At 45.7% G+C, this 15,668-nt stretch overlaps 1 protein-coding gene across 7 annotated transcripts in view; it reads right to left on the reverse strand.

Annotated features, from left to right (window-relative positions):
* BCL2L10 (BCL2 like 10) overlaps positions 1-14,060 on the reverse strand; it is a 38,059-nt gene extending 23,999 nt beyond the window's left edge. For 2 of the 7 annotated variants that reach the window (XM_059371207.1, XM_059371206.1), the window contains exons 1-2: positions 13,557-14,060; positions 10,016-10,131 (exon numbers count right to left, since the gene is read on the reverse strand). In XM_059371207.1, coding sequence (XP_059227190.1) covers positions 10,016-10,131; positions 13,557-14,021 — 581 coding nt within the window. In that variant the 5' untranslated portion in view covers positions 14,022-14,060. Of the gene's footprint in view, positions 1-2,103; positions 2,279-9,736; positions 10,132-13,556 lie in introns of all 7 variants that reach the window. The other 5 variants (XM_059371209.1, XM_059371211.1, XM_059371210.1 and 2 more) reach the window with 5 other exon arrangements.
* Between the last annotated feature and the right edge of the window lie 1,608 nt (positions 14,061-15,668).

A 15,668-nucleotide genomic window follows, 5' to 3' on the forward strand; every position in this document is an offset into this window, starting at 1 on the left:
TCGTGGGACAAGGAGGACTTCCCTCCAAAAGACCCAAACTCCAAAAGCCATAAAGGGGAAAATCTAGGATGATTTAATACTGGCAAGACTGTGAAGAGCTAAGCACTCCCTACCCTGGTATAAATTTGGATTGGTAGATTCAATTTTGAATAGTAATTTGGTAGCAGCCAAGTATTAATACTATTATCTGATTCAGAAACTCTTTCTAGGATTTTCTCCTACAGATATAGTCACGCATAACTATGGGAATAAAAAGACTATGAACCAAAAAAAAAAGAAAAGAAAAGAAAAGAAAAGAAAAAAGAATCATGAGACTTTTTTCCTCAGTCCTTAGGAGAAGAAACATGCTAAAATACAGAGCAATGAAAGGTCCCATCAGCTTGATCCCAGGATGCCAAAACCAGGACCCCACCAGAAATCAAGAGTTGGATGCCTAATTGACTGAGCCACCCAATTGTCCCCTGACTAGTCTTCTGAGTCCTTTCTCTTCAGAAAATACAGTTCTGCCTTACTGCAGAAGTTGATGTAACCTTTCATTGTTGCTGGTGTAGAAGCTGCTCAGGATTCTCTCTCTCCCTCTCCTCTGACCCCAACCCCTCGCCCACCGTGCACACACTCTCCTCTCCTGTCCTCTCTTTCTCCCCCTTCCCCTCTACCTTTTCCTCCTGTTCCTCTCTCTCTCTCAAAAAAAAAGAAAAAGAAAAGATGACTCAGAAGAGCATGTCCAGTTTTTATAAAGGCCTGAAATGCCTGAAGGGATAGCATACTATTTTTTGAAACCAAGTATGAGTATTTTCATTAAAGGTTGCAAATGCAAAAATAAACAAACAAACAAACAAACAAATAAATAAAGGGTGCAAATACTATTTCAATCAAGTGCCAAATGGAAGATCAAGCCCTGGAGTTCAAAGAGGAAACAACCTCCTGAATAAGGAACATCAAGGCAGTCTTCTACTTCAGCCACACCATCCAGGGCCGTGTTGGTGCCAGTGTGTCAGCCAGATTCCTGTTTACCGCATCATCAATCTGTACAATGTTCCAGTTTCAGTTGCTAGAATAAGTGCACTGACTGAAATCAAAAAGGCTGGATGACCCGTTCTTCCAAAATAACTGGAAATATTATTTTACTATATTATTATTATTATTAATTTGGATATTAATGCCTATAGGTTTTATCCTTGGGCATGTCAGTTTGTTAGTTCTGTTACTACAAAAATGGGATTCAGGTCAGCAGTTTCAGCTAGTGTACCTGAACCACTTCTATTACATCTGCCTTAGAACACAGTGGAATTCCAGACCACTCAACGTTCCTGAATATTCAGTTAACCATAGGGCCAACTTTCCTTCCAGAGCCCCGCCTCCTGCAAGAAGAGCTCCTGCTTCACTCAACAGTGACTAGCACATGCGGCTTCATGAATGGAACACTCTGCTTCTTCAATCACCAATTTGTCAGAACCATGCACAACTGTTAATTTTTTCCCAGTGATCTTAAGCAATTTTCCAGAACCATTTAAACCGACCCCCTCAGCTTGTCACCAGTGAACTGGTTACCATAAGCAACTGGCCTGGTTCCGCTGTCCTACAGAGGACTTCAAGGTCTTCTCTTCCAATATTCCTAGCCACCATGATCTTCATTTTGTTCGGGAAATGTAATGCAAGATCTCTAAGAGCATGTCTTAAGAATAGACTTCTGTATGAGAACACTGTATCTGGTTTAAAAAAATCTGCCTCACTAAATTTAGAACACAGGCTCTCTTCTTCCTTAGCACTGGGCCCATCTGGGCATCGGAAACGACTATGTGATTATCCCTGTTTTAGGAGCAGATAAGGAAAACTGCGTATGCCCATCTTATTAGCCTTTTCAGCTCTGGTTAGGTCGTCTTTTGGGTGAGAACCAGCCCTTCTACCAACATGTAGTCATCATCTGTACCACCCAGTTTTGTTATACATAAGCTACATAGAGTTTATATATAAACTATACATATGTGGTAACTAAAGATACATATAAATATTTATTTAAACTAGAACAAAATAGGGGAGCTGGCTGACTCAGAACATGAGACTCTTGATCTTGGGGTCCTGAGTTTGGAGCCACGAACTTACATACATACATACTTGGGGTTCCTAGGTGCTCCGTTGAGCGTCTGACTCTTGGTTTCGGCTCCAGTCCTGAATTCAGGGTCGTGGGATTGAGCCCCAGGTTGAGCTCCACGCTGGGCAGGTAGTCTGCTGGAGATTCTCCCTCTGCCCCTTTCCACCTTGCTCTCACCCAATAAATCTTAAACAACAACAACAACAACAACAAACACTTAAAAAATAAAGTTGGGCAACCCTGTCGGAATCCCTCTCACTCCTGAGAGCTTTTTCTGTTATCTTCACTTAATAAACTTCCATTGCTTTACTCACTGTCTGCTGTCCACCGAGATTCACTCTGACTCTGTGAGACAAAAACCTCTCTCCCCCACATCATTTTGGTGCCGAGACCTGGGATCACTTCCACTAAGGGTGAGTAAAAAGCGGACTTTTTTCTTTCCTTTCCTGGGAGACACCTCTTCCCTTAGCTGACCTTTTCTCATAAACAGCAAAACCCACACACCTGCGGCCAGTTAAAGGCAGAACTGTGCAGACGCAGTCTTAAGTCTCAGGTAATAGTCTTTGGGGAAAGGTTTGGTCAACCCTGCTTCCTCAAAGGAAGGGAATAAATGTTGGCCTAACCTTACCCAGTTCTGCTTTCTGTTCACTGGCTGGTCTTAAACGACTTTCTCCTGCCTCAGGGACTTTTTGCCTCAGGTCCTTCCAATCTCTGATAATCAGTAGGGACTTCTGACCAGGGACTCAGTTCACAGTCGCCCTTAGACTCCTCAATGCCTTCTCTAAGTACCTGGGGATTTTATGGGTTCCGTGGTCCTGCTGACTTTGTCATGTTGGGGAAGGATGTTGCCTATGGAGATATAAGTTTTATTTTGTTTTGTTTTTCATTTAAAAAGGTCTTTTCATGAGAACTTAGGTTCAGGAGGAAAATCTTTTCCTTATTTTTTGTTTCTTGGTAGGGTGTTTTTCTCTTAGGTACAGTTTAAGTTTAATCACAGCCAGGGACCCAAACCCAAGTTACTGGCAAGCAGGATTAGAGCGCTCTCTATATATGACAAGTTAGAGGGAGCCCAATGTTTCCTGAGCATTTACTGGAACACCTTGGGTATTGAAGAGGAAATTACAGACCCCCCAGCCAATTCCTTATTGGTTGCATTAGTGGCTGGGACTTTAATGGGTCATATAGCTGAGGCTTTCTTATTCCAACAACGGGAATATGAAACTATGATGATTCTAAATCTTGGGGTCTGCACCCCTCAATAGGGTCATGCTTACAAATGGGACCTCAGGTATATGGACAGAAAAAGCACCCAGGGGAAGGGAAGGGAACATAACTGACTCAAAGTAGAAACTGTTAACCTTGTTAAGCCTTTATGATTAGGGCAGATTTTTTTGGGGGGGGGGGTCCAGAGAAAAAAAGGAGGATCAGGTGACGGATGGTTAAGAATGGCTACTCCTGCCAGCCTGATACCTCCTCAACCCAAGATGTTAGACCACTCTCTCAGCTTGGGTAGGAAACCATGGAACACCTTGGTTCCCAGGGGAGTGCTGGTATGTAGGGACACCACATCACCTCTATCAGGTACGGAGAACTCTTACAGGGACCTCGAGATGGGAAACCATTCTCTGCGGGGACTCCTGGATTGGGTACTGCAAAACTGGGTAATTCCCAGGGTGCCTGGGTGGCTTAGTTATTAAGCATCTGCCTTTGGCTCAGGTCATGATCATGGGGTCCTGGGATTCAGTCCTGCATCAGGATCCCTGGCCGGTGGGAAGTCTGCTTCTCCTCTCCCACTTGTCCCGCTTGTGTTCCCTGTCTGTCAAATAAACAAAATCTGAACAAAACAAAACAAAACAAAAAACTGTGTAATTCCCCTTGTAAAACTTTTCTAGTGTTTTCCATGGGTTAAACTCAGCAGTTTCTTCAAGGCAAGGTAAAACAAGGCATGACCTTCCGGTAAGACATGGTCTCTTCAGTTCCCAAGGACGCCCCCTTGTGGTGCCTTTTAACCCACTGCAAACAATCTGGATTGCAAATGTGGGAAAGGACTGAGCTCTAACACACACTACATGGCCATAGTGGGATCAGATCTCCTACAGGGAACCAGGCGGATAGACTGAGGTACCCTAAATCCATCCAAGCTTTCAGGGCCCTGACAAAAAGACCTCTAGCAGAAGGCATTTAGCCAAACATGGTGGCTAGTAAACTCCCTCCTGACATATTGGGTAATTGTCTAAATATACCTCCTCCAAATAAACCTAGATTGCTGGAGGAAACACAGGCCATCCCTAGCAAGGGGATGCGGACTCTCCCTCTCTCTCCCTCTCACTGTTCCTAATAGATGTGAGGGGCTTTTCCCTCATTCATTTCCTAGGTTAATGGCTCTAAGTGGAGCCAACCGTGGTTAGTCTCTCTCAGGACGACGAGTTTAAAGAATATTCCCCAAGCAGCTGAAACTCCTTTGTTTCAGGGAAATTTCCTGTCTTCTCTGGCCTGACATGGACTGCCTAAACCCTCCTATTGGTGGAAAAACTACTCATCTGTCCAAGCGGACGAGCTTTAGAACTGGGAACCCTTTTCTGGGTCTTCTGGCAGCACTTTACCGGTCTTTCTGCCCCACCCCCTCCTGCTTCTGCACCTTGGGTACAGACACATACACTGCTCACTACAGATCTCCCCACCTGTGTTTCAGGGGATAACTGACAATGGGGAACAAATGGACTTTTAAGAGTGGGCCCACGGGTGCCTGGGTGGCTCAGTGGGTTAAAGCCTCGGTCTTCAGCTCGGGTCATGATCCCAGGGTCCTGGGATCAAGCCCCGCATTGAGTTCTCTGCTCAGCAAGGAGCCTGCCTCTGCCTACTTGTGATCTCCGTCAAAATAAATAAAATCTTAAAAAAAAGAAAAAATAATAAGAAAAAAGCAGCTACATTTCCTTAAAAGAAAAAAAATAAGTGGACCTGGGTGGAACATAACTTGGTATTTAAACTAAATTTAAACTATAGGTCTTTAAAGTTATCACCATTAAATGTAAAGCTTGTATACTGTCAAGGTTTGCTGAAGGTCAAATAAGCTCGTATTATCTCTGTTGCAATTTGTCAGCAAAAAGATGGCTGAAACGATGGTTAATTGTATGTCTCATCTCCAAGTTTTCACAGAAAATGTTAAAAGAGCTTTCAAAGTCTTGGGGACTAAATTCACTGGACATCTAGGTCTTTCCCAAATAGGAAAAGGTGCTCAATCATTGATTCCTGATGTAGGTTTGTGCTTCTGACTACTTATTGCAAAGAAACTAAGGATATTTTAAGCTGCTGGTAAACGTACTTTGTGTGCAACCAATTCATAACTTTGCCATTTCAGGAATTCTGGTGCGACAAATCACAATGGATTACTACTTAGTTTTCACTGGAAACGAAGATTTCTAAGAATGTAAAATTAGGCAACGCTGTAGAAAAAAAGATGTGGATGAAAGACAAAAGGAATGGAATACTTTTTTTGTTGAAGGATAAAAAAAACAATTTTGTCCTAGTAGAGACCGGTTGTTTGCAGAGAAATGGCGTGGGACAAAATCTCAATGCAAAAGAAAGTTGTTGGTTTGTGAAAGGAAATCTTTGAAAAGGAATTTTAGGTGTGGTCAGGATAGACTAAGATTACAATAAAGGGATTTTATAAGTACACTGGCAGAAGATTGTTAAAAAGACAAAAGTTTTCTTGAATTGCTCTTGATAAAATGTAAACAGCTATTTTCTCTTTGCCTGCCCCGAAAAACTAGTTTCTAGGTTTTGCCTTTATCAGGTCTTTGAGATGCTTAATCCTATTTAGCTAAGTGCTTTAAAACTTTCCAAGGTTTTAACAAACTTCTCCAAGACTTAAACCATGAACAAAGTCTTGTTGATTCATCAGGCTTGTTTGTCAAGTTATACTCTGGTATAAGGGTCATCACTCGATGTTCTGGCCGTTGTGAAGTGTTTATGTGACCCAGAAATAATTTGTCAGTTGTATCATAATGAACTCTCGTATCATTAACAATGTCCATTTCTGAGTTTTTGTCTTTTATAACTTTATTCTCTTGTGAAATGAGTTTATCTTCAATGGGGTTCATAAAAAGGACTTTTAGGACAAATACTGGTATTCACTATCTTTTTTTTTTAATAAGTTTTTAAAAGATTTTATTTATTTAATTGACAGATCACATAGTAGGCAGAGAGACAGGCAGAGAGAGGGGGGAAGCAGGCTCCCTGCTGAACAGAGAGCCCGACTCGGGGCTCGATCCCAGGACCCTGAGATCAAGACCTGAGCCACCCAGGCACCCGCCTAATGTTTTATGTTCATCCTTTTGCATGTGCTGAGGCGTGTACCATTTGCAGCTCATCGGGACTCACTGGAGCCATACCACAAGCCCCTGGACCAGCCCCTGGGTAGAGTCTAACAGCCGCGGCCCGACGCCCCATTTTGGCAGGGAGCAGCCAGAGTGGTCATCATCCCACTATTCTCTAAGGGCAGTTAGGGTTACTATTTCCAAGTGGGAGGAAAGAGGAAGGGCCAAGTGAGGCTAGGTAGGGAGAGACAGGGAGCCACGGGATCAGGCTAACAAATTCCAAAAATGTGGAGGCACGGGAAAACCAGAGATAAGGGAATAAAGTGACCACCCTGCCCTGCTCGTGGCGGGGGGGGGGGGGGGGGGGGGGGGCGGGGCGGGGGGGGGGGGGGGGGGGGGGGGGGGGGGTGTCTTTTACGATAAACTTGTGACCAACACAGAATAACCAGACCCCAAAAAGGAAGTAAGCCATTGAAGGTGTTATCACTAGTCCTTGCTCAATGGCGGTATCGGTAAAAACGTTAAAGAGATTTCAGGTCCCTGGTTCACTTTCCAGAAGAGACCAACCCTAAAGGCCTTTTTCGATTCCACTCAGGAGAGACATCATCAGTATTGGTCTTTCTCCATCTGACTTTCTTCACTTGGCATAGTTCCCTTGAGGTTTCTGAAGTACTTTGTTATTTTTAAGATCTACACCAACAGCCCCAGTGGGGTCCGTCACTTCCCTCACTCCATTTCCACTTACTGGATAAAGCAAACTTCAACACGAAGACTGAGTTCAATGAAATGGCTGTATTACTGAGCAGTTTCTCTGTCATTCAATACCATGGGTCAAGACAAGTTAAGACTTCAATACCCTTTTCCAAACCCTTCTGGAATGACTTGGAAATAATAGTTGGATGAACCCCTTTCTGAAAAAGCTTCACACACGAATCTAAGAGAACCAGCAACAACGATCACCAATGTGGTACCATCTCCTGCTTCTTTATCTGGACAGCTCCACCAGCATTCTGGCTATGGGACACAACGTCCGTGTTTGCTTCAGCATGGTGGTACCATCATTTGTAATGGTCACATCCTTCCCCATCTTCACTTATTTTTATCCTTTTGGTCCCAGGCTTGTTCTAATAGCATCAGCAACAGCTTGACCATGGAGAGATTGCTCAAGTAGCTTTGGGGTGGCTTGTTGTGGTTCTCAGGCAGCCTCGGGGGCACCCACTCAAAGAGCACCACTGCTTGGCTGTGGGAAGCCTGGAGGGTCTGGGTGGGCTCAGAAAGGAAAAACGGGTATGGATTCCAACTGGCTGAAGAGTAATGGCATACACCATTCACCACTGAGGTAGATTCGAACAGGTCACTCCAAAATATGAAACTGTGGCATATTATTTTGAACTTAAGGCAACTGAGAAATAGCACATACAGGAAAGGCTCTTTGCCCTCCACTTTTCTGCCTAAAAGCAGGGCATGCATTTCCTATGATAAAGGGTTTTTTTTGGTTTTGTTTTGTTATGGGAATACATGTGGGGGTGGGGCACAGGAGGAGATCCAGAAAGAAATCTTACATGGACTCCACACTCAACACAGAAACCAATGTATGACTTCATCTCACAACCCGGGGAGGACAACCTGAGCCGAAACAAGAGTCAGGTGCTTAACTGACTCAGCCACCCAGGCACCTCCACTTTTTATTTTCAGAGGTGTAGTTCATTGATTCATCAGTTGCATGTAACACCCAGTGCTCATTCTATCAAAGTGTCCTCCTAATGTCCCCACTCACCTCCCCTCCAGCAACACCCATTTTGTTTCCTATAATTAAGAGTCTCTTATAGTTTGCCTCCCTCTCAAATTTTCATTTACTTTTCCTTCCCCCAGGGTCATCTGTTTTGCTTCTTGAATTCCACATTATAAGTCATGTATTTGTCTTTCCCTGACTTACTTCACTTAGCGTAATACTCTCTAGTTCCATCCACCTCACGCAAATGTCAAGATTTCATGCTTTTTGATGGCCATGTAGTATTCCATCATGTATATATATATACCACATCTTTATTCATTCATCTGTCGATCGACATCTGGGCTCTTTCCATATTTTGGCTATTATGGATTTTGCTGCTATAAGCATTCCCCCTCCCTTTTTAAAGAGATTGTTTAAAAGTAATCTCCATCCCTAGCCTGGGGTTCGAACTCACAAGCTCAAGATTAAGAGTCACACTTTCCAGGGCGCCTGGGTGGCTCAGTGGGTTAAGCTGCTGCCTTCGGCTCGGGTCATGATTGCAGGGTCCTGGGATCGAGCCCCGCATTGGGCTCTCTGCTCAGCGGGGAGCCTGCTTCCTTCTCTCTCTCTCTGCCTGCCTCTCTGCCTGCTTGTGATCTCTCTCTGTCAAATAAATAAATAAAATCTTTAAAAAAAAAAAAAAGAAGTCACACTTTCCACCAACTGAACCAGCCAGGTGCCTCAAGAAAGGTGCCCTCTTATTCCAGGAAGGAGAGCACAATTATCACTGGAGATGGAAATCAACTTCAAGAAGACCATACAAACAAACCGGACTAAAATAACCTTCACCTTCCATTAGATTTCCCCATCTATTTCCTAGTCCCTGTCCTCAGAATATACTACCCCTCTACTTTGTCTACTCCACAATTGATCACTTTTTGTTAAAATGGTCTATAAACCCTGAATCTACACATTCCTTTGAAGTTTCCACTCTTCTATAGTTTCCTGTAAAAACATCAAGATCCGTGTATTTTTTAGCTGTTAACCTGTCTGCTAAATTCCCAGGCCTCAGGTGGAGAGCCTTAGAGTATAAGGTTTTCCTCTCTATCATCTTGCCAGTGATGGGTTGACTGCAAAATGGAAGGTAGAAGTAAAGGACTTTTTATGAGCTTGTGTACTGATTGCTTAAAATCAAGAATAGTATATATCGTATTTAAACAAGTAAAAAAGGAAATTTTCATCAATTCAAGTTACTCCTAAGAACATTCTTATTAAATTCCAAGGAAAACCAACAAATTTTAAAAAAAGATACGTAAGTTTATTAAAAATTTGAAGATATTTAACAATTTAGTGAAGTCAAAAAAATAAGTTCTTTGTAAAATCTAGAAAGGTAGAATTTGGAATTAGATTTCAAAGGATTTAGAAAGAATTCCCTATAAAAGTTTTTAATGTTACATTCCTTGTCAAACTGGGACTTGGGAGGGCCTTCGGCATTCCATCCCTGACTGCCTGCCTTGAGAATTAAGTCCGCAGCAGCAAAGGAAACTGGCTAGACGAGAGATGCACATTCACTCTGATCCAAGTGTAGCAAAAAGCACCAGGTTTCTTACTTACTAGAATGTAGCTTCTACTGCAATTTCTTAGAGCCATGAACCTTTAGAATCCATCTTCCCCACTCAAAGAGCCATTTTCGCCTTTGTCTTAATACCTCGGAGTACTCGCCAAGAGTTAAAGCTCCTGCTGAACTATCACCACGGGACTCCTTAGATGAAGGCAGGTAAAAAACAGTCTCAGAGGATGGTTTACTCTGTTCTATTCTTTCACATCTCAAGTTCAGGTGGCTGGTCACAGTTTTTAGGCAGGTAGAAATGCGTTAAAAATTTCAGAACTCACGGTAATCTTTTCCAGAAGTAGATTAAGATCACTGCCGTAAAGCATGACAGAAGAGCCTGGACCAGCAGTCTTTTCCAAGACAGCAGCGCAGGTGTGAAGAAGAGACAAAAGCCATCCTGCAAGGGGGAGGGATAGGCAGTGAGACTGGTGCAGAATCCCCCACAGCTGAACTTCATGAAATACACTAGTGCTTTGGGATTAAACAGCAAGGAAACTTTTGGATTTAAAGCATAGAGGCAACCTGTATTTCGGAAACTGAGTTTGGATTTGTAAGGAATCCAACAGGGCAAAGAAGAACATAGGAGACACAACTTTGTCACAGCAAGAATACTTATCTTTTGATTTGCACCCCCCCCCATTTTTAAGAGGACACCAACCCCCTCACCCACCAAATAATCTGATTAAAAATGGGCAGAGGGGTGCCTGGGTAGCTCAGTAGGTTAAGCATCTGCCTTCGGCTCAGGTCATGATCCCGGGGTTCTGGGATCGAGCCCCACATCAGGCTCTCTGCTTAGCAGGAAGACTGCTTCTTCCTCTCCCACTCCCCCCTGCTTGTGTTCCCTCTCTCATTGGGTCTCTCTGATAAATAAAAATCTTAAAAAAAAAAATGGCAGAGGACCTGAATGGACCTTTCTCTGAAGAAGACCTACAAATGGCTAAAGGACCCATGAAAAGATGCTCAGCATCACACATCGTCAGGGAAATGCAAATCTAAACCACAGCGAGAGGTCACCTCACACCAGTCAATGTCTAGTATCAAAAATACAGTAAGTGTTGAAGATTTGGAGAAAAGGGAACTGTTTACGGGAATGTAAACTCATGCAGCCACTATAGTATGGAAAACAGTATGGCAGTTGCTTAAAAAAAATTCAAACAGGAATGGTGTATGACCCAATAATTCCATTTCTGGGTATTTATCTGAAGAAAACAAAAACATTAAATTGAAAAGATATATGCACCCCTGTGCTCATTACAGTGGTATTTACAATAGCCCAACTATGGTACAACCAAGCATCCATCGACAGGCTAATGGATAAATAAGATGTAGTATTTATACAATAGAGTATTAGCCATAAAGATGGAGCTCTCGCCACCTGAACCAACATGGGTGGACCCAGAAGACATTATGCTAAGTGAAGCAAGTCAGAAAGACACAAAACATGATTTATATGTGGAATTTAAAAAATGAAAGAACTGAACAAACATAATAGAAATGGGCTTATAAATACAAAAAACTGGAAGAGAGGTGGGTGGGAAGATAGGCCAAATAAAAAATAAAACCATGAAGCATTTTTATTATTTATTTACTATTTTTTAAAATTTTACTTATTTCAGAGATGGAGCACCAGCTGGGGTGGGGAGGGCACGGGGAGGAGGAAGAGGGGGAATACAAGGGGAGAGGGGCAGAGGGAGAAGTGGACTACTCCGTGCTAGGCAGGGAGCCTGAGGTAGGGGTCTATCCCAGGACACCAGGATCATGACCGGAGCTGAAGGCAGATGCTTAATCAACTGAGCCACTGAGAGGCCCCTCATTTCAATCACTATACTGTACACCCAAAATCATTAACACTGTAAGTTAATTATACCAAATTTTAAGTTAAGAAAAATTTTAAAATTTCAAAGAAAAAAAAAAAAAACCTAAGAGGATCATAGACTACTTTACCAACTGGCAAATCGCTAGGTTGAAATTGATCATCGAAGACAGTAATACAAGAAGCTCCATTCAGGGGGCACCTGGGTGGCTCAGTGGGTTAAAGCCTCTGCCTTCCGCTTAGGTCATAATCCCAGGGTCCTGGGATTGAGCCCCATATCGGGCTCCCTGCTCAGGGGGGAGCCTGCTTCCTTTCCTCTCTACCGGCCTCTGCCTATTTCTGATATGTCAAATAAATAAAATGTAAAAACAAGGAAAGAGGCTCCATTCAGAAAAATGGAGAGGAAATGAATGAAGTCTGGAGAGTGGCTTTTTTAAATGCAGGGGAAGGGAAAGAGAGAGAAGAGTGCAGAGGGGAGAGAGAATCTTCAGCAGGCTCTGTGCCCTGCTGGAGCGACTCAATCTCACAACCCTGAGGTCAGGACCTAAGCCAAAAATCAAGTCTGACATTTCACCCACTGAGCCACCAAGGCGCCCTGAGATAGTGGCATTTAAGTGTAGCTGGGAGAGGTATGGCCAGGTCTTTACTCAACTGGGGGAATCTGGGCCTCTTGATGCTAAAGGAATAGTCCTTAGTCAATGCTATTGAGTCAAAATGAAAATAAGAACTATGAGCTCCTTCCAATCAATTTCCTCTAATTACAGAGGGCCCTTCAGAGCCAAATGCCTTAAAAAGGGCTCAGGTCCTTTCTTAAGAGTGCCCAGGCCTGGATGATTGAAGAACAGCACACAGGCCAAGAAGAACACAGGAGTTAATGCTAACAACTCGAACTGTTCATAGACAGTCAAGGTTCTGATTCCCATACTACCTCTCCTCCACAAATGGGGCCAATTTCCTCACAATAGGGGATGCCAGCTACCAACAGGAACTAAATTTCCGGTCTTCCTTTTTTTTTTAATTTTTATTTATTATTTAACAGAGAGACAGCAAGAGAGGGAACACAAGGAAGGGGAAGAGAGAGGGAGAAGCAGGCTTCCTGCTGAGTAGGGGGCCAACAGCGGGATTCAATCATCCCAGGATCCTGGGATCACCACTGGAGCCTAAGGCACAGACACCTAACCATTGAGCCACCCAGGTGCCCCTCCACCCCTTAGTTCCTTTCTTAATAGCTGGTTCCAACATTTTGGCCAAATTCATTATGTAACTTGGGTCACTGCAGTCCTTGACTCAAGACCAGGAAGGAAGAGAGGAAAAGACCAGGAGTCTCGCTAAGAAACCAAGAGGCATACTCTCCTCATACTGAAGGGTGGGTGGGCTTCCCTTGATCACTGACGGGGTTCAGGAGCTGCAGGGCAGAAATCAACGACCTGCAGCCGAAAGCCCAGGCACCTGGTTATCACTCAGTGAGGGGCTGGGTGCAAAGGGCTGGAAGTTAAGGAACCCTGAGTCAACACCACCACTGGGTGCCTGAGCACACCACTTCTGGTAGCTAAGAAGTGTCGGGGCCTGGGCAGGGGAATGCCTTTTCACTTGTTACGGTTTTATGCTGGTGCTCTCCAAACGTTAACAGGCAGAGGAGAGTTCTCACCCACCTGGCCCAGGGTCACCCCACTGCTGACTTTACCAGTTTGGGGATCTGTGAGCTAAGCGTCCAGCCCTAACGTGGGCGTGGGCGCATCCGAAAACCCCTAAGACCGGCAAGCGTAAGGCCAAAGTGTGCCAAGCAGGTCATGCGCGGCTGCTTTAGAATGAGTTAATAGAGAGCGGTCTAGCGAGGGCGGTGTCTGCCAGTCTGACCACCAGGAGAGGAAGCCCGACTTAGCACTGGAAATCCTCGTCTTGCTGAAAGGAACGCCTCATGCGGATGACCCCGCGAGCCTCCTCCCGCGGTCGGGCCATTGGAGCGCGCCCCCGGCTGCCTACCCGCCCCCGCGTCCCCCGGCGCTCACCCAGCCGCCGTGCGCCTCCAGCCAGGCGCGGTGCTGCCCTGTGAGCCGACCGCAGAGGAAGTCCACCAGGCGCCGGCAGTCTTGGCGAACGCTGGCCTCCCACTCCCCCAGCTCCAGTTCCAGTTCCGGGTCCGGCCCCAAGTTCGAGCAGGCCCCCGACGGCGGGCGCTCCAGCAGCGTTCCCGCGAAGGTCACGAGCGCCACCACACGGCCCCAGCTTAGGGCTTGGGGGTGGGCGAGTATCTCCCGCTCCAACTGAGCCACCAGCTCGACGCGGTTGCCGCCGTAGCCGCGGTAATCCGACAAGAAGCGCTCGTGACGCTGCCGCACGACGGCGGCCACCGAGCGCAGCACCGCGGCCTCGCGCGTAGACGGCGACCGCGCGGGGGTGCCGGGGCCGCGGGCGCAGTACTCCAGGTAGTCGGTCAGCAGCTGCGCCGTGCGCTCCCTCAAAGCGTCCGCCATGGCCCGACCTCTCCCCGCGCTGCCCGACCCGACCCGGTTTTCTAGGTCCCGCTGCGCCTCCGCCCAGGGAGGGGCCGCCACACCCATCCCCGGTTCGGCCCGGTAGTTGTTTTTCTAGGTCGGGAGAGGAGCCTTTGATGGGAATCCCATCCGCACCTGTTCCAGCCCCAAAAGCCAGGCCCCGTGGTATGCACGCGCTCACAGGGCGATAAGAGACTGAATGAGGCCTTTTGTGGGGGGTGGGGGTGGTGATTATTGTTTAGCTCTGGGGCTGGGGAACCCAGAGGGGACAGTTTGGGAAGTTGAGCCAGACTTTTGCCTTCTCTTAAGAAGAGGTTGACAAAGGCTACCCACAGCCCTCCACGGACGACTCCATTGCGAGGATCATTATCTCCCGATTGGACGGAAGCCGCAGGTGTGTGTGCTGGGGATACCGGCCTGTGGATCTGGCATATGCGGCAGGAAACAGGATACACGGCTCAGGCTGCCGGAGTGCCAGTACTGGCCGTGTCCATTCATTCACTGGTATTTATTCAGAGCCTGTTAGCGCTGGAATGTAATGCAAACCAAGGTGTGTGGCCCCTGCTCTCAAGAACCCTACAGTCTGGTGCTTGAAACAAAGAAACAGCCCCCCACAGCAGAGTTTAATTATCACTATAGCCGGAATGGCTGAGTACCCAGCTCCAGGATAGTGGCTGCTTCTGGTAGCTACCATTTCTATATTGCTTACAATTCTCTTTACTTTTTACTGGCAAATTTCTCATTATTCCAAGGCTCTATTATAGTTAGCATCCCCCCCCCTTTTTTTAAATAGATTTTATTTATTTACTTGACAGACAGAGAGAGAGAGAGATCACAAGTAGGGAGAGCGGCAGGCAGAGAGAGAGGGGAAAGCAGGCTCCCCGGGGAGCAGAGAGCCCGATTCGGGGCTCGATCCCAGGACCCTGAGATCACGACCGGAGCTGAAGGCAGAGACTTAACCCACTGAGCCACCCAGGTGCCCCTATAGTTAGCATTTCTTATATTAACCTTTCTCTGTTCATGATACTGTATGGCTTCTTTCTCATGATTGGTCCCAGACTGACACAAAATTGGTATTAGCAGTAAAAATTCTGTGGGTGCAGTGGTCTGGATTATGTTTCACCCTGGTCCCACTCAGGGTGAAAGAGGAGTTGGTGCCCCTTGTTTCACCTACAAGAAAGAAGAGGCAAGACATTTGGGAGGTCCTTTCGGATTTGGGAGGCAACATACACCACGTATGAGTGTGTGAATTTGACCCATCCTCAGGCTGGTGGATTGGGAGGAACAAGAGAAGATTCTATAGTACATTTAGGCTGTACTACAAGCTGCTCTACCACCTGGGTCTTATGCTCCACCAGATCCAATGATCTGTGTGTGACATGCCAAAGAGGGATCCTGTATGGACATTCCAGCAAATGCCAATAGGAGAATTACAGCACAGACCTCTAGGTTTTCAAAGCAAATCTGTGTTCTTCTCTGCACATAGCTATTCTCTTTTCAAAAAGCAGGTTCTGACTTGCTACTGGACCTTGGTAGAGTCCGGATGGCTAACCATGTGCTATCAGGTGACCATGTAGCTTAGAGTCCGGATGGCTAACCATGTGCTATCAGGTGACCATGTAGCTT

This window comes from Mustela nigripes, chromosome 13 (genome assembly GCF_022355385.1).
Source record: "Mustela nigripes isolate SB6536 chromosome 13, MUSNIG.SB6536, whole genome shotgun sequence".
NCBI lineage: Eukaryota > Metazoa > Chordata > Mammalia > Carnivora > Mustelidae > Mustela > Mustela nigripes.